At 40.1% G+C, this 27464-nt stretch overlaps 2 protein-coding genes and 1 non-coding gene across 3 annotated transcripts in view; 2 read left to right on the top strand and 1 right to left on the bottom strand.

Annotated features, from left to right (window-relative positions):
• RSF1 (remodeling and spacing factor 1) overlaps positions 1–13261 on the bottom strand; it is a 168513-nt gene extending 155252 nt beyond the window's left edge. Inside the window, exon 1 of the mRNA XM_068554578.1 lies at positions 12867–13261. Coding sequence (XP_068410679.1) covers positions 12867–13053 — 187 coding nt within the window. The 5' untranslated portion in view covers positions 13054–13261. The remainder of the gene's footprint in view (positions 1–12866) is intronic.
• A 177-nt stretch (positions 13262–13438) lies between these two features.
• Positions 13439–27464, top strand: part of AAMDC (adipogenesis associated Mth938 domain containing) — a 33524-nt gene continuing 19498 nt past the window's right edge. Inside the window, exons 1-2 of the mRNA XM_068555915.1 lie at positions 13439–13587; positions 21734–21883. Of these exons, the coding sequence (XP_068412016.1) occupies positions 21752–21883 (132 nt within the window). The 5' untranslated portion in view covers positions 13439–13587; positions 21734–21751. The remainder of the gene's footprint in view (positions 13588–21733; positions 21884–27464) is intronic.
• Positions 15878–15984, top strand: LOC137772756 (U6 spliceosomal RNA). The gene has a single exon (XR_011075559.1). It is a non-coding gene; the product is annotated as a U6 spliceosomal RNA (small nuclear RNA).

Genomic DNA, 27464 nt, shown 5'->3' with positions numbered 1-27464 from the left:
TATACCCTTTAGCCCAGCAATTCTACCTCTAGGCAAAGCTGCTAGAATATTCATTACAACATTACTCTTAATAGCACAAAAACAAACCTAAATATCCACCAATTAAAAATAAATAAATTACAGTATTTTCATGTAATAGAATACCATACAGCAGTTAAAAGTAAATAACTAAAACAGCAATGCATTAACATGGATATGTTTCAAAAATAGTGTTAAGAGGGAATAAAGGAAGCTGTAGAGGAATGCATATAGTGTTATATTGATTATATATAAAGTTTTAAAGCATATAAATCCAGGGCTTCCCTGGTGGCGCAGTGGTTAAGAATCCACCTGCCAATGCAGGGGACACGGGTTCAAGCCCTGATCTGGGAAGATCCCACGTGCCGCGGAGCAACTAAGCCCGTGCACCACAACTACTGAGCCTGCGCTCTAGAGCCCACGAGCCACAACTACTGAAGGCCAGGTGCCACAGCTACTGAAGCCTGTGCGCCTAGAGCCAGTGCTCCGCAACAAGAGAAGCCACCACAAGGCCACAAATAGTAGCCCTCACTTACCACAACTAGAGAAAGCCCGCGTGCAACAACGAAGACCCAATGCAGCCAAAAACAAATAAACTTATTAAAAAAAAGTATAAAAAAAACATATAAATCCATACCACGTATTGTTTATGGATACATAAATATATACTCTTAGTATAAAAGTGTTCATGGGAACAATAAACTCCAAAATTCAGAACAGTGGTTGCCTATGGGAACAGACGAAAGAGAATTAGAACAGGAGTAATATACAGAGAACTTCAAATAAATTTGTAATTTTATCGTCTTAAAAAGTAAAAGGGAATTCCCTGGCGTTCCAGTGGTTAGGACTCCGCGCTTTCACACACACACACACACACAAAGTAAAAGCAAAAGCAAGGAAATTGAAAGAAAAAAGCACATCCTAAAAGATCTCAGAACTCTGGGGATTAAGAAAAAAAAATCATAAAAATCAGGAAGAAAAAGAAACTCATAAAGGAAAAGAATCAGACTGACAGATTTCTCATCAGCAACAGCGGATCCTAGAAGACAGAAAAGCAGTATCATCAAAGCTCTGGGGGAAATTATTTGTGAATACTAGAATACTGTGTTCAATCTAAACGGGCAGTCAGAACAGAGAACAAAATAAATATATTTTCAGACATGCAAGAACTCAAAATTCACCTCTTAGAAATCCTGTTTGAAAAAGAACGTACTACAGCAAAAGAATGAATCTAAAAGGAAAAATGTGGGAATCAAAAACAGTGGTGAGTGAAAAAAACTAGTAAAACATACAGTTAATTTAAATAATTGTTGAGAAACATAAATATAAATGAATTACAAAGACTTCCCTGGCGGCGGAGTGGTTAAGAAACCGCGTGCCAATGCAGGGGACATAGGTTCAAGCCCTGGTTCAGGAAGATCCCACATGCCGCGGAGCAACTAAGCCCATGCACCACAGGTACTGGGCCCCAGAGCTACTGAGCCCCAGAGCTACTGAGCCCCAGAGCTACTGAGCCCACGCACCTAGAGCCCATGCTCCGCAACAAGAGAAGCCGCTGCAATGAGAAGCCTGCGCGCCATAACTAGAGAAAGCCCACACGCAACAATGAAGACCCAATGCAGCCCAAAAATTAATTAATTATTTTTTTAAAAAAGAATGACAATATGGAACTAAAACCCCAGCTAATTAAAACATGGCAGGTTGGGTGTGGGACAGGATCAGGGAGGAAGCCCGTTAAGATTCTTACATTGCTTGAGTTATTAAAGCAACTTACTGAGGACACAGGGAGGGGGAAGGGTAAGCTGGTATGAAGTGACAGAGTAGCATTGACATCTACACTACCAAATGTAAAATAGCTAGTGGGAAGCAGCTGCATAGCACAGGGAGATCAGCTCAGTGCTTTGTGACCACCTAGAGGGGTGGGATAGGGAGTGTGGCAGGGAGACGCAAGAGGGAGGGGATATGGGGATATATGCATACATATAGCTGACTCACTTTGTTATACAGCAGAAACTAACACAACATTGTAAAGCAATTATACTCCAATACAGATGTTAAAAAATTAATTAATTAATTAAATAAAATATAAAAAAGGCAACTTACTGTGCTCTAGTATCAACCTCAGAAAAAAATGGAAAAAATCTCCCAATATTAATTTCCTTGTAGATACAACTATTTACATTATTGATAATTCTAGCTTAAGAAGTATATATAGTAACATTTTGTCTTTCAAGATGATGGAGCTACCCTTCACTAACTAAATGGCATGAGACAAGACAAACTATAACTCAGGTAACAATACAGGTTTGAGTTACCACATGGTGTCTAATAGCATGTGTAATAGTTGGAGAGTCACTCCTAAAAAGGAATTCAACTCAAAATTTCTGTTAAAGAATCTTTCAAGATTAATCAAGAATTACTCATCAACTATCAACACACACAAAGGACATACATTTACTTAAGTATTCTCATCTATATAATGGACTCAATCCACACTACATATTTAACGTATTTATTTATTTAGAGTGGCATTTCAATTTACTTGAAGTTCCATCTCTTTATTTGTGGGGAGGGGGGAACAGAATGTCTAACAACAAACCTTTACCCAGCAGAACGCAGCAATCTCTAAAATTACCACAAATTTTTTTTGCAAATGAAAATGACAGAATATCTCAGTTAAAAAAAGCTTTACTTATAAGAGAATACAATTGGGCACCAATGCCAAGATATTTTAATAAAGCTAATTTTAGTTACCTTAAGTACATAAATAAGGCTCTCTATAAAACTGTCCTTAACAAAATGTTAAATGTATATTTAACATATGTATAGCACATACATGTAGAGCAACTTCAATAAATCACAAAAAACAAAACAGCTGTAAAATAAGATACACCGCCATAATCTGTTTATTCAGAGTAAGTTTTTAGTAAGCTATAAAATTAACATGGCTAGTTCCTCAAATAGTGCTCATATATGTTATTAGAATTCTGAATTTTTTAAAATAGGGAATCACACCATTCCCACATATACCCTGGGTCTTTTTAACCATTTCTTTCCTCAATAATGAAACTATTAATTACCCACTCTCTAAGCCAGAAACCTGGGAATCATACTAAATTCTTTTTACTCAAAGACCCTTCACATTAATCCGTCCACTAAGTCCTTATCAATTCTAACTGCAAAACCTTTCTCAGATCTAGCCTTTCTTACTCCCCACAGCCACTGCCTCAATTCATATCTCACCAATAATATTATATTCTCTAGCTGACTTCCCTACTCTCAAGCCTGCCCACTGCCTTTCAACAACTCAAAAAATTTTAGTTTTAAAAATAAGAATTTCAAGTTACCCCGGTGGAGATGATATAAAACAATTCAGAGAAACTGGGCTGAGAATTTTTTTTATTTAAAAAGTAACTAGCAGAGAAGTAATAATGATTTTTCCCTGAGATGACTTCAGAAAGGTAAAAGAAAAAGTGGATTTTAAAACTATACTCTGAGGATTCCTATAAAAAGTAATAAGCTTAGAAGACAGAGGTTAACACATATGCTTTGGCATGCACTTAAGACCTGGTACAACCAGGGCTTCCCTGGTGGCGCAGTGGTTAGGAATCCGTTTGCCAATGCAGGGGTTCATGCCGTGGTCCGGGAAGATCCCACATGCCGTGGAGCAACTAAGCCCACGTGCCACAACTACTGAGCCTGCAAGCCACAACTACTGAAGCCCGCACGCCTAGAGCCCATGCTCCACAAGAGAAGCCACTGCAATGAGAAGCCCGCGCGCCACAACGAAGAGTAGCCCCCACTCGCCACAACTAGAGAAAGCCCGTGTGCAGCAATGAAGACCCAACACAGCCAAAATAAATAAATAAATATATATTAAAAATAATAATAATAATAAAAGTATACTTCTAGTTTAAAAATAATAATAACAGTAATAATAAAACCCAAGATGGAGAGGACCTGGGAGGAAAGTCGGAAGGAAGGAAGGAGGGAAGGAAGGGAGGGAGGAAGGAAGGAGGGAGGGAGGGAGGGAGGGAGGAAAGGAAGAAGGAAAAGGAAGAAAGAAAAAGAAAAAAAAAAAACAAGTGGACAGAGGGGGATTTAGTAGTACAGTGGACCCCTGAACAACAAGGGTTTGAATTGCATAGGTCCACTTACAGACAGATTTTATTCACTACAATACCACACCACCTACAGTTGGTTTAACTATGTGATATGCAATTGATTGAATCTGCCAATGCGGAACTCCATACAGAGACAGCCGGATGGCTGACTGTGAAGTTATATGTGGATTTTCCACCACACTGAGGGTGGGCATTCCTAAATCCCCTGTTGTTCAAGGGTCAACTGTACATATCTGTATAACCAATACCCAAAATGAAAAGGAGAGTTACACCATGACAAATCTCTAGCAAGCAAAGGATAAAAAGAAAAACTAAAAGTACATCAAAATAGCCATCATTATTAATCTGAAATATGTGACATTTATTCTTTCAACCAACATTTGAGCATCTACTATATGCTAAGTACTATGCTAGAAACAAAGTGAATAAAGCAAAATGAATTCTTTATGGAGCTAAGTCATTGACATGTTGCCTTTATTTCATGTGCTTTTTTTTTTTTGCTTTAAAGAAAAAGAATATATTTCTAAGGAGCTTATAACTCATGTGTCCCAATTGATTTTCTCACATGGTCTGAAGTTCCTCAACCACAAATCTTTTGGAAAGCTAATGCCTAAAGTTAGGTTGCAATTTCCTAGACACACCATATTATTTCACACTTCTATGCCTTTTCCCATGCTGTTCATTACCTGGAATGCTCTTCCATCTCCTCTTCAATCATCAAAATTTCCATAATGACTACAGTGATGTTATGCTATCCCCTGGGAAAAGTTAGGTATTTGCTCTTTTATATTCCCAATGCACCTCCTCTCTCAAAGCAATGAGAAGCCCACGCACCGCAATGAAGAGTAGGTCCTGCTCGCCACGACTAGAGAAAGCCCGCATGCAGCAACAAAGACCCAATGCAGCCAAAAATAAATAAAATAAATTTTTAAAAATAGTTTTTTAAAAAGTTAACTTTAACTAAGATTTAATTCTAAAAAGAAGTTTTAGAACAGAACATGGCATTATAATAAATTGGGAAAAAACTATTCGTCTCATTAACGTTACCCCTGCCCTCAAGGAGATTAAAGTCTCATAGGCTAGACCGTAAGTGCAAAAAGTGCTATGAGTATTCATTTATTTATTTATTTTTGGCTGCGTTGCGTCTTCATTGCTGCAGGCAGGCTTTCTCTAGTTGCAGCGAGCGGGGGCTACTCTTCATTGCTGTGAGCAGGCTTCTCACTGAGGAGGCTTGTCTTTGTTGCAGAGCAAGGGCTCTAGGCGCGCGGGCTTCAGTAGTTGTGGCTCGGGGGCTTAGTTGCTCCACAGCATGTGGGATCTTCCCAGACCAGGGCTTGAACCCGTGTCCCCTGCATTGGCAGGCAGATTCTTAACCAGTGCGCCACCAGGGAAGTCCCTGTTATGAGTATTGTGATATAAAATCTACACAGGACACTGTGGGGTAAAATGGCAGAAATGGTTAATTTAACTTGAGAGACAGAGAAAGCAGGAAAAATTTCACATGAGCAGTTGGTGCTTAAAGAGCAGATTAATGATGGGCAGGAGTACAGTGAGCAGGCAAGGGAAGGAAGGTGGAAAGAGAATATTCAACTCAGGGAGAAGGATGAAGAAAACGCATAAAGATGTGAAACAACCTTTCATACCTTCAGAGACCTGCAAGCAGTTCAGCTTGACTAAAGCAGAGTAGTAACGACGATAGAAAAGTGAGGGTGAATATAAAATGGGATAAAGAAATAGACTCAAGACATGGAACAAAGAATGTGAGAGACTGAGGTCTAAGTTGGCTCCTTGGTTTCTGATCTGGGTGACTTGGGTGGATGATGGTAATATTCATGGTGAGAGGTAATTCAAGATTAAAAGTAAATAAGGCAGCAACTCAATTTTTCTTTTATAAAGCCTCTTAGAAAACTAGTTTTTTTTTTTTTTTTCTTAATTGAATTTTTCTTACCTTTTTTTAAAATTTTTATTTATTTATTTATTTATTTTTATTTTTGGCTGCGTTGGATCTTTGTTGCTGCGCACGGGCTTTCCCTAGTTGCGGAGAGCGGGGGCCACTCCTCATTGCGGTGCGCGGACCTCTCATTGCGGTGGCTTGTCTTGTTGCAGAGCACTCGGCTCTAGGCGCGTGGGCCTCAGCAGTTGTGGCACATGGGCTCAGTAGTTGTGGCTCGCGGGCTCTAGAGTGGAGGCTCAGTAGCTGTGGCGCACGGGCCTAGCCGCTCCACGGCAGGTGGGATCCTCCCAGACCAGGGCTCGAACCCGTGTCTCCCCCATTGCCAGGCGGATTCTTAACCACTGCGCCACCAGGGAAGCCCGAAAACTAGTTTTCTTAATTCTTTTTTTTGAGATATAATTGACATATTATATTAGTTTCAGGTGTATGAAATGATTCAATATTTGTATACATTGTGAAATGATCACCACAATAAGTTAACATCCATCACCACATAGCTATAATTTTTTTCTTGTGATGAGAACTTTTGAGATTTATTCTCTCAGCAACTTTCAAATACACAATGCAGTATTATTAACTATAGTCACCATGCTGTACATTATATCCCTACGACTTATTTATTTTATAACTGGAAGTCTGTACCTTTTGACCACTTTCACCCAGTTCACTTCTTGGTACACGACTACTTTTAAATAATTTGTTTTTGTGATTACCAAAGAGATACATAATTAGTATTGAAAAGGAAATGTGAAAAAATATGATACAAAGAAAAAATAAAAACTTATAACCCTACCATCCAGAAAATTATTAAGATAAACTTGTACAAATATAGGAAAAAAAGCATACAGATAGGATAAATACAAAGCTAAACAAATTATAAAACAAAGTTCACTAAAAATATGTATCACTACAGTGTACAGTATACTTGCCCATATAATAACATTTTTTTAAAAAATCACTGCTTCATTGTCTATCTTTGCTGCTAAACTATGAGCTCCATAAGGAGAAGTATCTTATCTATCTTGCTCACCAATGTATCCCCAGTGTATAGTGTACCTGGCACACATTAGGTAATCAATTAACATTTGTTGAAAGAATCAATCTTTTTTTTTTTAAATGAAGCCCCACATTACTCTCTCAAGCAGTATTTGATACTTCAAAAATTCTAACATGAAAACAGAAAACACGTTGATACCCTTTGTAACGGGATCTGCCACACAGTAAAAACAGAAAAACAAAACAAAAACACCCAGGCACACTATATTAAGACTATATCCATCAGGTAGAGAGCCAAAGAAATTTTCTCAAATCCAGGAACACACATAAATACCTTCCTTGAATACATGATTCAGGCTAAAGTGTACTTTGGGTCTGAATTGTTCTTACTTTCCCACACTGTATGAAGTTGTACATCTCACCATAAAGTTGTCATAGAAATAATTTTAGTCTATTAACTTATAGACTAGAATTCATAGACTACTAACTTCAGTTGACAAAAGTCCCAGAGAGGGGACTTCCCCGCTGGTGCAGGGGTTAAGAATCCGCCTGCCAATGCAGGGGACACGGGTTCGATCCCTGGTCCGGGAGGATCCCACATGCCGTGGAGCCACTAAGCCCGTGCGCCACAACTACTGAGCCTGCGCTCTAAAGCCCGCGAGCCACAACGACTGAGCCCACGCGCCACAACTACTGAAGCCTGCGTGCCTAGAGCCCGTGCTTCGCAACAAGAGAAGCCACCACAATGAGAAGCCCGCTCACTGCAACAAAGAGTAGCCCCTGCTCTCCACAACTAGAGAAAGCCTGCATGCAGTAATGAAGACCCAACGCACCATAAATAAATTTATATATTAAAAAAAAATCCCAGAGAAAAAAATAAGCATTTGAATGGTGATAGTAACTCAAGCTCAGCCTTGCTACTTCTTACTAGATTAGGAAATCCTTAAAAGAAGGGCCCATGTTTAATGTCTTTTTAAAATAATCACCGTAGGGAATTCCCCGGTGGTCCAGTGGTTAGGACTCTGTGCTCTCAATGCCAAGGGCCTGGCTTCAATCCCTGGTCCGGGAACTAAAATCCCACAAGCCGCATGGCCAAAAAAAAAAAAAAAAAAAAAAAGGGTATTTTAAAAAATAAATAATCACCATAATGTTTACTGTACTTAGAATATAGCAAATATTCAATATACAAATTAAGTAAATGAAGTAGCTAATAAATGCTTACCTTCCTTACTAGCTGAGAATTTAACAACACAGGTAAATTTCAAGGCAAACTTCTTACTAATTTAAAAAAGAAGAAACTCATTTTTCATTAACAGGCCCAATTTAGCCAGAAAACTCCTGTCCCTATTACCTCCAGTTCTGGGACAATGCCAACAACCTCCCTCCAAGCGTCCATAACTTTTGGTTACCTCAACTCTGTGATATACCAAAAATGATGGAAAAGAAATACCTTTCTCTCCTTCCCTCTAATAAATGTCTAAAGAATATTTCTTCTTTCAAAGGTGGAAGAGCCAAAACTAGACATTTTCGACCAAACGAGGTTCTGGTTCCAGCAATGCTACCACCAACAGTCTACCACTGTAGATCCATGCAACTCCTGGCACATGTACCTGGTAAGATCTTTTGCTCAAAGCAACAGATGGTGACTCTAGTTATGGTAAAGTCACCTTTCTACTTTATGAATGAACCTAAAAACTGCTGTCACACAATTCGATTATCACCAACAGAAGAGAACATATTAAGTTACAATCACAAGTCCAGTTAAAAAAATAAGGTATATCCTTTTATACTTGACATTTTGACTGCAAGAGGTAAACTTCAATTCATTTAAAAATGCAAAACACAAATCAAACCTAAAATTACTCTAAAAATTAAAATTAAAAAACCAAACCAAAAAACTAATGATTCAACTTGTTTAATACTATACAATAACTCACTCAACCTTATCCATACACACCTTAATAGACTGTTATTAGATACATATAACTTCTCAATCAGTACCCATACAAAGACTATGTTTAAAGAATGAAAAAGTATATTTTCCTCTTGAAGAAGAATGCCCTCTGGAGGAGAGGGAATATACTTGGGAGCCCTGGATGTTGGTAATTCCACAAAGTCAATGTCCACTTTTGTTTACAGCCATACCTCCTGATCAACCACCTCCCATCAAGAGGAAGCTGGGGAAGTCCATACAGAGCACAGAATTGGGAGGGCTACAGTAGACTGAGGGAGAGGGAATAAAACATACCTTCAGTTGGCACATTCTTTTCCTATTCTAACTAATATCAATAACAAATCTAAGATTCTACCAAAAACTGTATAATCTTGGGCACTGGACAGCTGAATCAATCTCTTGAACCTAGTTTCTACGCCTGCCAAATAGGAATAATAGTACCAACCTCAGGGAATAGTTGTAAGAAATAAGGAGATGATGTTTGCACATAGTAAATGCTCAATAAATGGTAGCTTATATCCTTAAGACTAAACAAGTAGTTTATAAAACCAAATTTAAAAATTGAGACTGTAGGGGATGAAGGAAGCTGAAGCCATAATGTCAAATTAAGACTTATAAACAAAAATTTAAGGGAAAGATCATAAAGGGCCCAAACAAGGATAATATAGAGAAATACAGTCTTCTCCAAAGATGTCATAGTGTCGATATAGCTACAACAATAAATGTCTAGGTAAAAAAGAATTTAACTGGCAACTCAGAAGAATATACTTTACAAACCTTTTAAGGACTAATCACACTAGGAAAAACCAAAAGTTTTATAAAATAGGATTATTTAAATGGCACTAAGAACTGCCTTTTAAAAATACTAAAATGTATATAGAGCAAAACTCCTTTGATTATAACAAAGACTTTTCCCCAAGAGCACAGTAGCTCAACATTATACTGTGCTTAAACTCCTTTCTCACTACATGCTAAGAATTTAACATTTTCATTCCAAATGTACTTTTGTGTCTTCTACCTCACAAATATCTTTAATAAAATTTGTAATACAAGAATATTTAAGGAATTCCCTGGCGGTCCAGTGGTTAGGACTTGGCACTTTCACTACCAGGGTCAGGGTTCAATCCCTGGTCGGGGAACTAAGATCCAGCAGGCAGTGCGGCATGGCCAAAAAAATAATAATAATAATATTTGTAAGTACTTGGTTTATGAAACGATTTTTGAAACATTTCATTTGATCCCCAGATATTACCTCTACTTACTCAAGAAACTGAGGTCCATAGAAATTAAGTAATTTGCCCCCACAAACTACATATTATTACACTATTCAAGAGGTTGATTCAGCTGTCCAGAGATTATCAGCAAAATATTTAGTTCAACTAAAACCAATGTCTTTTAACTCTTTCTAGTGCACCACAACTCCTTCCCCAAGACTCAGTCCAAATCTTCTTAGTTGGAGCAGTATTATCAACTACTACAAGTAGGTTAACCATCACCAAAGGCCTAAAAATCTTTTCCCTGCACAGTAGCAGAATTTCACCTGCAGCGACTTTTCACTTGCCAAGGGTCTTGAGCTGTGTAACATTAATTATTATTCTTGGATCACCTTATGACAAGATCTATTATTATAGTTGAAACTATACCAACAGTAATGCATGGCTGAACCCACTGTATAAGCTCTCAACTCGTATTACTTCTCATTTTTTACTCAGCTAGTCGCCCATCGTTCAATCCTAGATAGAAAAGTAACATGAAGTATTAGACTGACCCTGATATTTTTTCTTGTTACTAACAGAAGTCAAATGCAGTGGCCAAAATACTTAAAAGGAATGGAGAAGCAAGCAATCTTATATACCACCCAAAATATAATGCCATGACAGAAAATTTATGCCTGCATTCCAACTTGGTCCAAATACATTCTAAAAACAATTTACCAGCAATCCCTTTCCTCAAATTCCCACACTTCTCTCTTATACATTACCATCATTTTCCAAGGTATCCTAAAAGTAACTTATAAGGCACTCTCCTTCATAATGACCATTTCCGTAAAAGAAATATAAATACAATTTGATAGTCATCAAATTGTAATTGAAATTACTATATTGGGGAGTTTAACTTTTCAAGAAATTCTGCAGGAAGTCTTTATATAAACTTTTATTTGCCAGAGTTTATGAATAGTAGACGAGATTTGGGCAGGTAAGAAGAGATATATGCCTGTACCATACTGCTGTATTAATCTGAGTCTTTGGTAGCCATAATATAATTTTCTCTATAGGTAATATTTTGAACAACTTCACACTTGGGCTCTTCCTAGCTATGTAAATATATTCTGTTAACAGAAACTTCTTCATTTCCATGGAGAATTGAAGAGCGGCCCTGATTTCTTGTAAAGGAAATAGCTATCTGTTTTGCACAATACCCAGTCCACTGTGGCCACCTAATACGGACAAAAAGGGGGAAAAAAAAAAAGACCTATTTGGAAACGTTTCTTCTCCAGCCAAGGGCTGTTCCCAGATAAAGGCAATGCTCAGAGTACAACAAAAATCCCTTCTCTGAAAAAAGAAATGTGCCAGAAAGCAGAGGCATGGATCGGGAATAAACAGGGAGTGAGTGATGCGCTCAATGAGGGTTGGAGGCAGCAGGCGCAGCGCGGAGATGCTCCAGCGAAAAGAACCACCAGCCGCCGCCGCCGCCGCCGCCGCCGCCGCCGCCGCCGCCGCCGCCGCCGCCGCCGCCGCCGCCGCCGCCGCCGCAGCACCAGCAGGAAGTTTCAATGGGGCCGGGCAGAGCATGCGCCCTGAAGCCGCGCGGTGGCCTTATGTGGAAGGAGCACCACTTGCGAACACCAATAATAGACCGGCGGCACCAGAGAGAGAAACATGAGCAACAAGCACCTTCTTCAACTGTTTCCCCTCCGTCTGAGCCCCTCCTCCACCCTACATACTAACCACCCCACCCTACCCTGCAAATGGGAGGGCGACTTCTTCTTCCCCTAAGCCTTATGCCAGGATGAAGGGGGAAGGGACTGGAAAAGTGGGGAGATGCTCTTCTATTATTTGGGGGGAGGTGGGGAGGAGGAGGAAAACTATGGGGGAGGAGAAATTAACCCTCTACCCTCCAAAGTGGAGAAGCTGAACCGACTTCGTCCCCCAAAGCGAGAATGGAGGAGGACCCCCTCCTAAGGAGGAGGAGCAAACCTCCCGACTCAGAGGAAGGAGTTTGAGGGGTTAAACCAGCCCTGGAGGGGAAAGGAAAAGAGACCAGAGCCGACTCTCTCGGGGGAGTTCCCACTAGAGGGAGGGAGAGATGAAGTGTCCGCTGGCCCCCGCCCACCCAGGTGGAGGGAGAGAAAGGGGCGCCCCGAGAAGATGAGCCCAGCCTCCCCGGAGATGGTAGCGAGGATGGTGGGAGGAGGGGAGGGAGTGAGGGAGGAGTAGAGGAGAAAAGCGCAAAGCTGGCCGGAACCTGCGCTCCCCTTCCCCCGCCACCGAGAGGGAGAAGGATTGGGGGGCCTGGCCCCCGCCGCGGGATAGCAGTCCCAGGGGCGGCCGACCAGCACAATGACCCCTCCCCGCCCCCAGCCCAGACCTAGCCCGCGACGCCCCCACCTCTAATGGGCGTCGGGCGGAGTGGCCCTACGGGGCCTCCGCCCCGCCTCCCCACTGCCCAAGACCCCGGGGGCTGGGAGGAGAAGGCCGGCCGGGCGGAACTGCGCCCCGGCGGGAGGACAGAGCCTCGGAGGTCCCGGGTGTCTGTGAAGAGCGGAGAGAAGGAGCGTGCCAGGGCCGCTTCCCGCCGGGCGTTCGGGCCCCTAGCTTACCTTCTCCGTTGCCGACGTCGGGCGGCGGAGCTTGCAGCACCCGCTCCAGCTCGGGGAACGGCAACTCAGGCAGGTCGAGCAGCGGCCCGTAGCGCTCCAAGAAGGAGCAGACTACGGCGAAGTTGGGGCAAGAACCCGGGCAGCCCGGAGGAGCCATAGCCACCGCCGCTGCCGCCGCCGCCGCCATTTTGAACTGGCGGATGGAGGAGGAGGCGATAGGGGGGTGGGGGGAGTTGGGGTGCCGAGGAATGGCAGGGCAACCTTACAGACGACAGGAGGCGCTAGCAAGTGGGCGCCCCTGCGGATCCGAGCGTCTCAGGCACGGCGCAGCGATCCCACAATACAACGGCGGCCCGGAGCAGTCGAGAACCGAGTCAGACGTAGGAAAGAGAGGCGCCCAGTGCCGTTCGCTTTCCGCTCTCTTTCCGCCCCCCTCCCTCGCTCCTCCCACTTCGGGTTCGCCACTGCCTCGTGTGACAAGGGGAATGAAAACAAGGGCTGCGGGGCAGGGAGGCGGGCTGGAAGCTGGAGAGGCGGGAGTTTTAGGAGCGGTGACCAATAGGCTTGAAGGGGGCGGAGCTTCACTCGATAACAGGCCAAAAGACTTTTCCAGGGCCGGGCGAGTCGCGGGGGGATCGCCTAAACGGGTCCGCGGGAGCAAAGGTGAGAGGTAAAGCAGGGAGCCGTTCGAGATCGCTGCTCCTCGGAGAGAGGGCATTGGGTAAGTTTGGGGGGGCACTCCCGGGACAGAAACTGGGGCACCAGATGGTGGGGGAAGTTGAGGAGAGTGAATAAGAAGCAACAATAGAGCGGAATAGGGGGGAAAAAAACGATTCTGAGAAAAAATTGGAGAGGGGAAAGGTGGAGAGGTGCCCTGAATTAGTGGTTGGGATGGAACCTTTGTATGGAGATGTCTCAGTGAAAGTTTGCTGAGGGATACTGCTAAGGTACAAGAACCGCACCTGTGCTGGAAAGCGTGTCTGAAAACTCTGGGGGACGAGGGCCTGATGGAACGAGGTTCTGCCAGGATCACTGTCTGAGGAGTTGGGGCCCTGCTAGGAAATCAGGGTCTAAAAGGACCAGGCTCTTCACAGGGACCAAGGTGTGAGAGGACAGGGCCCTGCTGTGGTTGCCAGCGTGTGAGGGGGAGGGGCTTTGTTGAGTCACGAAGATCTGGGGACCAGGCTCTGTAGCGGCCCAAGATCAGAGGGTGCACTAGGACTACACTGAGGGTGGACATGGTAGGAAACTTTGTGCAAGGGCAAAAAGTTTCTTACAAGACAGGGTTCCGCTTCGTTGGGAGAAGCAGTGAGCATTCTCCCACAAAGAATCTCAGAAAAACCATCAGTAATGCAGAGTAGAATGTGCAGCTTGGGATACAATGTGCATTTTGGTTAAGAGCCTGAGCTTTGGAGTTCGGCAAGACTTGATTCCTAACGGAACCGCCTCAGGACATTGCGGAAGATTTTTTATTTCTCTGAACCTCTGTAAAGTCGGGGTGATAATAGTACCTACAACATAGGATTTTACTAGATAATTCACAGTAAATTGATTAGCACAATGCCCTGGCACACTGTAAATACTTTAAAAATATTAGTTGCTACTATTGAAGAAAATTCCTAAAATTTAGATTGAATTCAGCTATTTGTAAGTGATAGTTTACTACTCTGAGCCAAAAATTTCAGTGCGCATTTAAAATTTATATAGTATCTACTTACTAAAAAGAATTTCAAAGTATAATATAAACCATTTAAAATAGGACCATTTATAATTAAAGGAAAATAAATATATAGTCAAGTAATTATATTGGGAACAGAGAAAATGATTACCACAATTAAAAATTGAATTTTGTTCTGCATTTCTAGGTAAAAAAGGGGAAAACTGTAATGTTCTATATCAGACTTATTATCTAAAGAAAGAAAGAATACTCGTTTATCAAGAGAAAAAAATTCTATATTATAAGAGGAGTTTATTACCTAGAACACTGATTCTTAATCTCAAATAATATACAAACCCTTTTTGGGACTTCCCCAGCAGTCCAATGGTTAAGACTCTGCCTTCCAATGCAGGAGGTGAGGGTTCGATCCCTGGCGGGGAACTAAGATCCCACATACCAGTGGGGTGCAGCCAAAAACTTTAAAAAAAAAAAAAAAGCAAACCCTTTTTATTAATTTATTTATTTTAAAATTTTATTTGTTTATTTTTGGCTGTGTTGGGTCTTTGTTGCTGCGCGCGGGCTTTCTCTAGTTGTGGCGAGCAGCGGAGCAGCGGCTACTCTTCGTTGCAGTGCGATTGTGGTGGCTTCTCTTTGCTGCGGAGCATGGGCTCTAGACACATGGGCTTCAGTAGTTATGGCACGCAGGCTCAGTAGTTGTGGCTCGCGGGCTCTGGAGCGCAGGCTCAGTAGTTGTGGTGCTGGGGCTTAGTTGCTCCACGGCATGTGGGATCTTCCCAGACCAGGGCTCAAACCTGTGTCCCCTGCTTTGGCAGGCGGATTCTTAACCACTGCACCACCAGGGAAGTCCCTGCAACCACTGCACCACCAGGGGATTCCCTACAAACCCTTTTTAAAGGAAAAAAATGTTGTTTTAAAATTTACAAATACTGGGAGGGGGAGGAATTGGGAGATTGGGATTGACACATATACACTATAGATACTATGTATAAAATAGATTACTAATGAGAACATACTGTATAGCACAGGAATTGTACTTAATGCACTGTGGTGACCTAAATGGAAAGGAAATCCAAAAAAGAGGGGATATATGTATATGTATAGCTGATTATTTTGCTGTACAGCAGAAACTTACACAACATTGTAAAGCAACTATACGCCAATAAAAATTAATTTTAGTAAAAAAAAATAAAATTTACAAATACTCTTGAAAATTTCAGTTTAAGAAATACTGATGTAATTAAAGTCTATACAACAATGTGAATGTACTTGATGCCATTGAACTATACACTTAAAAATGGTTAGAATGGTGTGCCACAATAGAAAAGTTAAAAAAGTGCTCGCTTCAGCAGCACGTATACTAAAATTGGAACGATACAGAGAAGATTAGCATGGCCCCTGCGCAAGGATGACACGCAAATTCGTGAAGCATTCCATATTTTTATGGGGATATATGTGTATGTATAGCTGATTCACTTTGTTATAAAGCAGAAACTAACACACTATTGTAAAGCAATTATACTCCAATAAAGATGTTTAAAAAAAAAAAGTTAAAAAAAAAAAGAAAAGTCTCACTTTAGGAAAATGTGATGAATTATCATAGCAAAAGAGAAGTCTTAATTTAATGTGTAGTAAAATATTTTAAACAACACTGAAATGAAACAGAACTAAACTAAAACATATATTGTACAACACAGGGAATATAGCCATTATTTTACAATATAATGGATATAAATATAGTATAACCTTTAAAAATTGTGTTTTAAAAGTGTGAATCACTGTGTTGTTGTACACCTGAAGCTTATATAATATTGTTCATCAACTATCCCTCAATTAAAAAAAAAAAAAGTAAACTGAAATATGTTGGTAGAACTCTCAAACTCCCAAGTATATATCTCTATACCTGGGGCCCTGAAGACCCCAGTTTAAGAAAAATTTGACCCAGAACTTACCAGTTTTGCAAAGATACAAAAATCTTCATAAGATCATAACTTAATTGACCTTAAATGAAAAGCAGGTACACAATATTAAATAAAATCATATCTTTGTGAATGAATTTTGATGGAAAAAAAACCTTCAAACCAAAAGAAAGATTTAGCTATATCATTTTCTGAACACTACCCCCCTGCCTCTTTCCTTTCTCTCTCTTCGCTTTCAGCTTTTCCAGCACCTCACCTGCTCTCCCATGGGACTGTAAATATAACTTTCTAAAAAAAAAAGCTTTATATAATTTTTTTCTTTTCTCAGTGCTGACATTGTTACTCAAAGTGGGGACTGATAAATAAGGTTAGAATTTCTGCTTTTCTGATCAAGATTGGCATTAGAACAAAGTCCATGGGCATCAAAAGTTATATCCACCCAAAAGATGAGAGATGTTGTACTACAAAACAAGGTTTAGGTCATACCTTCACTAAGTCTGTTCTTGGAAAAAAAATAAATGATAAGCACTGTCTCTTCTTGCCTTGGGCTAAGAGAATTTGTGGGTTACAAGAATTTAATCCCAATTTATGTAGTTAAATAATTGCGTTATATATATCAGACTAAAAGGTAAAGATAGAAAAAAAAAGTAGCTTTAAAAAAAAACTATAATTTATTGCTACTGCCATAAAGAAGCCTTTAAATAAGAATTAAATTACCTACACTCAGTCTTTATTTATGAATAAGAAATTTCTTAAGATAGTTCAAATTTCACATTCTCTTAAGGGAAAAGACAAAATAGTTTTGTATTCAGAATTAATGACTAGTTTATTCAAAATACCAAAAAGAAACAAACAAAATGCTCGTCAGAAGAAGAATGGGTAAATAAATTGTGATACAGTCTTTCAACAGACTACTACTCAGACTGATACACACTTGATATATATTACAACATGGGTGAATCTCAAAAGCATTTTGAGTGAAAGAAGAAAGACACAAAAGAGTAGGTACTGTAAAATTCCATCAATATGAAGGTCTAGCTAATATATGGGAATAGAAATCAAAAGCTTCTTTTGAGCTTGAAAGGGGATTGACTAGAAAGGTGCACAAGGGAAATTTCAAGATACATTCTGTTTCATGACTGGCAAGTTTATACATTTGTGAAAACTCTTGAACTCTAAAAGATATTTCTGCATTTAATTGAATGTAATTATGCTCTGATTTTAAAATTTAATGGCTTAGCCTTCAATTTTGTCAAATTACATTGATAACAGTCTGCCTTATATTGGAATAATTTATACATATTTCTGTTTCCCCAACATATTATCTTTGCATTTGTCACACAATCTTTTTTACAGATATTGTAAGCCTGGCAAATGTATATTGAAGTGAATTCAATTCAGTTGTGGAGCCAGTTTGGGAATTCCTAATTAGTGATGAGCAAATTTACTTAGGTTTGTTTAAAACTCACTTTTACAAGAAATACTTCTAGAAGTATGTGGATATGTTACATGTAGTGAAAAAGCTGTTGTGTCAACAGAAGTAGGAATCTATAGTTTTCAAAATAGTTTCATAGGAAAATATATGAAAATAAAAAGAAGTAATAAAAACAAGATTTAATCCAGCCATTTTCTGGTTCTTTCTCTTAATGATAACTGAATTCTCTGTTGCAATAGAATTCTATTCATTGAAGAAACACTTTTAGAAGTGTCTTACCATCTTTTTTCTTAAGAGTTATGCATCAGTCTATTCTTATTTCTTAAGAACATGACTGAAACCAATTTCTCTGATGAAATAATTATTTTTACTGAAAGAAAAATTATGTTGGCTTTTTTGTAGAAATGTGTAAGTTGGTCCTAATATTAATATGGAAGTGCAAGGAACCCAGAATATCCTCAACGGTTTTTTAAGTGATGAACAAAGTTGAAGGTCTCACACTTCCTGGTTTCAAAAGTGACTACAAAGCTACAGTAATCAAGACTGTGTAGTACTGCCACAGGATAGCTACTATGGACCGAACTGTGCCTCCCCAAAATTCATATGTTGAAGCCCTAATCCTCAATGGGACTATATTTGGAAATAGAGCCTTTAAGGAGGTAACTAAAGCTAAATGAGGCCATGAGGACTGGGGCTCTAATCCCATGGGACTGGTATCCTTATAAGAAAAGGAAAAGACATCAAGAGTGCTCATGAACAGAGAAAAGGCCATGTGGGGACAAAGCAAGAAAGAATCCATCTGCATGCCAGGAAAAGAGGTCTCACCAGAAACCAGCCCTGCTGGCACTTTGATCTTGGACTTCCAGTCTCCAGACTATGAGAAAATAAATTTCTGTTGTTTAAGCTACCCAGTCTGTGTTATTTTACTATGGAAACTCTAGCAGACTAGTACAGAAGTCTTTCTCAACCCTCATAACAATTCATTACAATTTCCTTATACCACTTTTCAAGTTACCTTGTAATTTTTAAAAGTCACCTTTAAAAAATTGTTACAGTTATTTGCATATGTCTTCTCTCCTCTAGTGTAATATTAACTTCTCAACAAGAATCATGTTTTATAAATTTGTGTCTTCCTCCCATAGCACCAAAGATAGTGTGTTTATGTCCTTTGTTATATTCCACATTTTAAAAATGGGTTAGTAGTTATTAATATTAGGGAGAAATATCACTTTGTTATTGTCTTTATTTGGAGATTAAATACAGTTTAAGGACAAGTATATAGGTACCATATTAACAAGGGTGGACTGTGAAGGTTAATTTTACGTGTCAGTTTGGCTGGGCTATAGCACTCAGTTATCCAATCAAACACTAATCTAGGTGCTGCTGTGAAGGTGTTTTGTGGACCTAGTTTACATCTACAATTAGTTGACTTTTAAATAAAGAAGATTATCCTCAATACTCTTGGAAGGCCTCATTCAATTAGTTGAAAGGCCTCAAAAGGAAAAGTGAGGTTTCCTTGAGGAAGAAGAAATAACACGTCAATACTGAAATGACAACTCTTGCCTGAAAGTTAGCAGCCTGCCAGCCTGCCCTGCACATTTTGCACTAGGCAATCCCCACAATTGCATGAGCCACTTCTGTGAAATAAATCTGTTAATATATATAGTCTATTGGTGCTGTTTCTCTGGAGAAACCTGAATCAAGCACCTTTTAGTTAATTGTACTTATCAATGCTAGAATTCCCATTTGATTCTTTTTTGAAATGTCTAGCTCTTTATTGAGATTCTATATTCATTGAGTCATTGTCATCATAATTTTTACATTGAAGTATAGTTTTCTTTAAATATTTATTTATTTATTTTTGGCTGTGTCGGGTCTTAGTTGTGGCACACGGGCTCTGTAGTTGTGGCATGCAGGCTCTGTAGTTGCAGCACACGGGCTTCGTTGCCCTGCGGCATGCGGGATCTTAGTTCCCTGACCAGGGATGGAACCCATGTCCCCTGCACTGGAAGGTGGATTCTTAACCACTGGACCACCAGGGAAGTCCCTGAGGTATAGTTGATTTACAACATTACATTAGTTTTAGGTATACAGCATAGTGATTCACTATTTTTACAAATTATACTCCACTAAAAGTTACAAGAACACTGGTGGCTATAATTCCCTGTGCTATACAATATAACCTTGTTGCATATCTATTTTATACAGAGCATTTTGTATCTCTTAATCCCATCCCCCTAACTTGCCCTTCCCCTGTTTCATCATAATTTTGATTCTTCATGAATAGTTTCCTTTAGTTCTTTGAACATATTTAGAGTAGCTTCTTTGAAGTCTTTGCTAAATCAAATATATGGGAGTGCTCAGATACTGTTTCAATTGATGAGTGTGAGTCACATTTTTTTGTTTCTTTGCATGTCTTGTAATTTTTTATTGAAAACTGGGTATTTTAGATAGTGTATTAAAGTCTGGATTTGGATTTTCCCCCTACATTGTTGTTCTTAGTTTATTTGTTTCTGTTTAGTCACTTGCCTAAACTAAATCTGTGGATTCTGTCTCCCATGCAATGTGTGGCCACTGAAATCTGTATTAAGGGCTTTTTTTTTTCTTTCTTTTTTCGTCCGTGCCACGTGGCTTGCGGGAACTCCCCAACCAGGGATTGAACCCTGGTCCCAGAAGTGAAAGTGCCAAGTCCTAATCACTGGACCGCCAGGGAGTTCCCCTTGTTTTCACTTTTAAGCTTGGCTTCCTAGGGGGTCTCCTCTGTGCCTATATATCTTAGCGTACAGCCAAAGATTGTGTTCAAACACCTCAAGCCAGTAAGACTTACCCTCTCTACTGATGGATCAGTGTGTGTGCTGGGGAGTACGTTCAATGTTCAGATGTTTTCATCTCTTCCCTGGCTCTTACATTCTTCTGAGTCCTCCTGAGCCCCCTCACCTCTTCACCTTGCATGTTCTATAGGCTCCATTGGCCCAGAACATTTCCATGACTTAGGCCTATTCCTGTCTTTGATGCATATGCTCACAGCCTTTGCTCCACTCTGGATAGAGAGCTTATCAAGCACCTCTTGGGAATTCCTTTTAAATCCCTGTCTACTCTGACAATCCATTGCTTGTTCCAAACAGGCTTAACAATATTAAGGAAGCAGAGCCACCTGCCATCCATATTTACTTGCCACTGAAATCACCAGGTTAACTGAAAATGCTCTAAATCAAGTGAGCCTCCTCTGCCTTAGCAGCAAGACTGTTGGTTTTCATGCCCTGCCCCAATCAAGTTGAACCTCTGTGCCAACAGAACTGTTGTAGGGGCATGGGAGTAATCCCAGGCAAGAACAAAAAGACATCTTACTGTTCTTATCTGAAATTCAGTGGTTTTCATGAATAAGCGTTTTTCAGTTTGCAGTATGTCTTTAATATTTCCAGAGTGCCAAACTGTTATTTTGACAGTTTTTCCAGCTCTATACCTGCTTTTTGGGAAAGGATTTGTCAACTTCCTCACTCCATCATGCTGAAGTAAATCTCCACCTTTAATTTTATCTCTCAAAAATATCCTGAGAATTCCCTCCAGAGTCTGAGAAGTAATTGTAGTATCTAGTTTCCATGGTTGGATGATTCAGGATCCCAAGAAAAACATTTCACTTTTTAGACCTCCGGAGAAGAAGTGACAACCACATAAATGAGAAAGATGCTTCTTAACTCATAGAGGACCAGGGCTTACTATATTTTGTATACAGCATTATATTTTGAAATACATTCTGTTTATAGTATAGCTCCTGTATTTTGGAGCTGTTTCAACCTTACTTTAAAACTGATTTAGTATATTTTTCTTTCAATTTCAGAGTTCAATTAAGTTCCTTATGTCTTCCCCTGAAATTGCTTCCCTCTCATGGGGGCAAATGAAAGTACAAGGCTCTACTAAAATCTATAAGGACTGCAAAGTGTGGCCAGGGGGAAGTCGGGCTTGGGATTGGCGAGAAACAGGAACTGAGGTAAGCTATTAGTGTATGGTTGACACTGCATAAGGTTGACCAAGTGATTTTCAAACTCCTAAGCCATAATGACAAAGTTCCAAGTAAAGAGTAACTATTTCTTCCATTTTTTTTTCTCTCTCTCTCTCTCTCTCGATATAATACACATACCATTAAACTCACCATTAGAGTTTTAAAGTATGCAATTCAATGGACTTTTTGGCATAACCTTGTACAATAACTACCACTACTAACTCCAGAATATGTTTATCACCCCAGAGGAAACCCTATAACCGTTAGCAGTCACTACCCATTCTTCCTTCCCTCCAGCTCCTGGCAACTACTACGTTCTGTTGCTATAGATGTGCCTATTCTAGATGTTTCATATAAACAAAATCATTCAGTTCTCTTAAGCACATACCTAGGATTGGAAACTCTGGGTAATATGGTAACTCTATGTTTCACCTTTTGAGGAACTGCCAGACTGTTTTCCAAAGTAACTGCACCATGTTACATTATAGATGTTAGAAATGTATGATGGATCCAGTTTTTCTAAATCCTTCCTCATCAACTCTTATTTGTTTTGCTTTGTTTTTATTATACCATCCTAGTTGATGTGAAATGTTATCTCATTGTGATTTGAAATTTCATTTCCCTTATATTGAAGCTCCTCAAGTATTCTCAGTGTGCCATGCCCAAAATAGAGTCTCCATTCCATGAGTGGAGGTTGGATAAAAGAAGGGAACCCCCTACCTCTCCACCACACTCACTTGGGACTTAGCTTCAGCAATAGATAGCTGCAGGCAGTATGAGAAACATTGATGTCCTGATTCTCCCAGGAAGAAAGCCTTACAGCTGGTAGCTGAAAGAAGAAATAGCCCTATGTTCTTGGCTGCAGCAGTCTGGAGTGGAGTTTCCGCCTCACTGAACTAGGAGGAGGGAGGCAGGCAGCAGTCTTTCTTGAAATATCACAGATTTTCACATTTCCTACCAAATATTTATATTTTTTCTTGAATACGTATTTCTTAATTTGCTGTTTCCTCTTTGGACCTTTTCCAAAGTCTTTGAATGATTAGGGTTAAAAAAATTTTTTTTAGGTTATGTTTGTTGGTTTGTTTGTTTTAATAATTTACACTTAGGTGCGAGTAATGGAGCTCTTTGTCCTGTAGTGATGGAAGTTGATCCTTCCATTCTGAAGGATAGTTTTGCTGGATATACAATTTGTGATAGACAGTCTTTCTTTCAATGCTTTGAAAATGTCATCCCACTTTTTTTTGGCATTACTGGTTACTAATGAGAAATCAAATGTTATTAAGATTTCTTTGGATTTGACAAGTCACTTCTCTCTTGCTGCTTTCAAAATTCTCTCTTTATATTTAACTTTTGACAGTTTGACTATGATACATCTACATGTGGATCTCTTTGAGTTTATCCTACTTGGAATGTATTGAGCTTCATAGATGTGTAGATTGTTGTTCATTATCAAATTTGGGACGTTTTCACCCATTATTTCTTCAAATATTCTTTCTGCCCCTTCTATCTCTTCTCCTCTGTGAAAACTGTTAGGGAGTATGTTGTGTGTTTTTTTTGTTTTTTTGTTTTTTTGTAGGGGTTTCAGGTGTCCCACAGGTCTCTTGAGGCTCTGTTCATTGTTTTCATTCATTTTTCTATCCTTTTTCTCAGATTGGATCATCTCAATTTACCTATCTTTCAGTTTTGCTGATTCTTACCTGCCATTGTACCCCTTTAGTGAACTTTTCAATATTGTACTTTTCAGCTCCAGAATTTCCTTTAAAAAATAATTTCTATCTTTTTATTGTTATTCTCTATTTGGTTAGATACTGGTCTCACACTTTCCTTTAGTTCTTTAGATATGGTTTCCTGAAACAATGACAGAACTTTCCCTATATGTCTGAAACCAATAGGTGTTCCACTTTATGGTAAGGGGCTCTGTATGCAATTTGGGGTATGCAGTCAGCACTTAGCCAGACAGTTTAAAACTCTGCTTGCTCCTTGCTTATGCAGACTCTCAAGGGTACCCAGAATTGTGATCTTAGGGCCTTTTCATGTCATTCCTGAGCATGTGCACAATCCTGGACATGTGTATGGCCTTTTCAATACCAAGGTTCATACCTGAGCTTTTCAAAGCCCCCATAAACATCTCATTTCTTATTTTTTTCATTTTAGTTTATTGGAACCTCTCATTTGCCCTGTTGTCTACTGCCTCAGGCAGCTGCACTGTTAAACAATTGTCTTTGACTGTTTTTGACAAGCTCCTCTGGGAGAAAAGATGGTTTGCACTGGCAAGCTCCAAGTCAGATCAAATAAAGACAGCCTATGAGTGGGGCCTTCCAAGGAACCACCAGACAGGTCAAATAATGACAGTTCTCTGGGAATGGGCATTTGAAGGAGCTTTAATCCATTAGGTGATTGCACAGCTGGTGGTTTGCACTGTGATTCCAGGTTGTTGCTTTCCAAGGCGACCACAGAAGTGGGGATGGGATAGTGGGGTGTGTTGAAGTCCCCCACTATTATTGTGTTACTGTCAATTTCTCCTTTTATGTTTGTTAACATTTGCTTTATATATTGAGGTGTTCCTAAGTATTTACAATTGTTATATCTTCTTCTTGGATTGATCCTTTGATCATTATGTATATGTCCTTCTTTATCTCTTGTAACAATCTTCATTTCAAAGTCTGCTTTCTCTGATAAAAATATTGCTACTCTGGCTTTGTTTTGATTTCCATTTGCATGGAATATCATCTACCATCCCCCCGCTTTCAGTCTGTATGTGTCTCTAGACCTGAAATGAGTGTCTTGTAGGCAGCATATATACAGGTCCTGTTTTGTATCTATCCAGCCAGTGTATATCTTTCGGTTTGAGCATTTAGTTCGTTTACATTTAAGGTAATTATCAATAGGTATGATACTATTGCCATTTTGTTAATTGTTTTGGATTTGTTTGTGAGGTCTTTTTTCCCCTTTCTTCTTTTGTTCTCTTCTCTTGTGATTTGATGACTATCTTTTTAAAAAAATGTTATTTATTTATTTTTGGCTATGTTGGGTCTTTGTTGCTGCACACAGGCTTTCTCTAGTTGCGGTGAGTGGGGGCTGCTCTTTGTTACAGTGCACGGGCTTCTCATTGTGGTGGCTTCTCCTGTTGTGGAGCACAGGCTCTAGGCATGCAGGCTTCAGTAGTTGTGGCACGCAGGCTCAGTAGTTGTGGCGCATGGGCTTAGTTGCTCCGTGGCATGAGAGAAGGTTATTCTCTCAGTAGTTGTGGCTTGCAGGCTCTAGAGCACAGGCTTGGTAGTTGTGGCGCGTGGGCTTTGTTGCTCTGTGGCATGTGGGATCTTCCCGGACCAGGGCTTGAACCCGTGTCCCCTGCATTGGCAGGTGGATTCTTAACCACTGCACCACCAGGGAAGTCCTTGATGAGTATCTTTAGTGTTATGTTTGGATTCCTTTTTCTTTTTTGTGTATATATCTATTAGAGATTTTTGTTTACAGTGAGGCTTTTGTGTAGCAGTCTGTATATATAAATATGTTTAAGTTGCTGATCTCTTAATGTCCAATGCATTTTAGATAACCTGCATTTGTACTCTCTTCCCCTCACAATTACTTTTTTTTTTTTTTTGGCCATGCCACACAGCATGTGGGATCTTAGTTCCCTGACTAGGGATCAAACCCACACCCCAGCAGTTGAAGCACAGAGTCTTAACCACTGGACCACCAGGGAAGCCCCACAATTACTTTGTTTGATATTATATTTTACATCTAATTGTTTTGTGTATCCCTTAACCACTTATTGTGGATACAAATAATTTCACTACTTTTGTCATTTAACCTCCCTACTAGCTATGTGTGTGGATGATTTCCTACCTTTTTTGTATGTTTGCCTTTACCAGTGAGCTTTTCCATTTCGTAATTTTCTTGTTCCTAGTTGTGGCCTTTTCTTTTCTGCCTAGAGAAGTTCCTTTAGCATTTGTCATAAAGCTGGTTTGGTGGTGCTGAATTCTTTTAGCTTTTGCTTGTCTGTAAAGCTTTTGATTTCTCCGTCAAATCTGAACAAGAGCCTTGTTGGTTAGAGTATTATTTGATTGTGGATTTTTCCTCTTTCATCACTTTAAGTGTATTGTGCCACTCCCTTCTGGCCTGCAGAGTTTCTGCTGAAAAATCAGCTGATAGCCTTATGGGAGTTGCTTTGTATGTTATTTGTTGCTTTTCCCTTGTTGTTTTTAATATTCTCTCTACCTTTAATTTATATCATTTTGATTACAACATGTCTTAGTGTGTTCCTCTGTGGGTTAATCATGTATGGGACTCTGTGCTTCCTAGACTTTGGTGACTATTTCCTTTCTCAGGTTAGGGAGGGTTTCAGCTACTATCTCTTCAAATGTTTTTTCAGGCCCTTTCTCTCTTCTTATGGGATCCCTATAATGCGAATATTAGTGCATTTGATGTTGTCCCAGAGGTCTCTCAAACTGTCCTCATTTCTTTTCATTTTTTTTTCCTTCTTTCTGTTTGGTGGTGGTGATTTCCATTACTCTGTATTCCAGCTCACTGATCCATTCATCTGCTTCATTTAGTCTACTATTGATTCCTTCTAGTGCGTTTTTCATTTTAGTTATTGTGTTTGTCAGTTCTGTTTTGTTGTTCTTTATATTTTCTAATTCCTTGTTAAAAACTTCTAATTTCTCACTCTGTGCATCCATTCTCCTCCTGAGTTCTTTGATCATCTTTACGATCATTACTCTCAACACTTTCGTGGGTAGATTGCCTACCTCCATGTCACTTAGTTCTTCCTCTGGGGTTTTATCTTGTTCCTTCATCTGAAACATATTCCTCTGTCTCCTCATCTTTTCTAAATTGCTATTTGTATTTTTATGTATGTGGTAGGTTAGTTATGTTTCTCCACCTTGGAAAAGTGGTCCTCTGTAGGAGACATCCTATGTGTCCCAGGATTACACTCCCCTCTCATCACCCAAGGGCCAGGGGCCAGCTGGCCCCAGGGTGGTGTCTAGCCTGCGGCAGGCTGCAGAACTGTAGTTTTCTTAGTTCTGATGTCTGCCCCCTGGTGGGTTGAGCTGGGTCTTGGCCCTCTGGTGGGCAGGGCTGTGTCTAGAAGCTGTCTAGAGGTGGCTGTGGGCTCAGGAAGTCTTTAGGCAGCCTGTCTGCTGATGGGTGGGGCTATGTTCCCACCCAGTTTGTTATTTGGCCTCAGGCGTCCCAGCACTAAAGCCTACAGCCTGTTCCGTGGGGCCAGGTCTCGATGTGCCAAGGTGTGCCAGCCTCCAGGAGAGCTCATGCAGATGAATGCTTCCTGATGTTTCTGCTACCATTGTCTATGTCCCCAGGGTCTCCCCCACCCCAGGAGACCCTCCAAGACCAGCAGGTAAGTCTGGGCCAGTCTTCTATCAAATTACTGCTTTTACCCTTGGTCCCAGGGTGTATGAGATTTTGTGTATGCCCTTTAAGAGTGAAGTCTCTATTTCCATCAATCCTGAGGAGCTTCTGCGTTCAAGTCCTGCAGGCCTTCAAAGCCAAGTCCTCTTCATGGTGCCAGACCCCTGGGCTGGAAGGCCTTACGTGGGGCTCAGAA

The sequence above is a fragment of the Eschrichtius robustus genome, chromosome 11, assembly GCF_028021215.1.
Source record: "Eschrichtius robustus isolate mEscRob2 chromosome 11, mEscRob2.pri, whole genome shotgun sequence".
In the NCBI taxonomy this organism is placed as follows: domain Eukaryota; kingdom Metazoa; phylum Chordata; class Mammalia; order Artiodactyla; family Eschrichtiidae; genus Eschrichtius; species Eschrichtius robustus.
The sequence above is the reverse complement of the archived record's forward strand: the minus strand, read 5'-3'. Positions and strand labels throughout refer to the sequence as shown.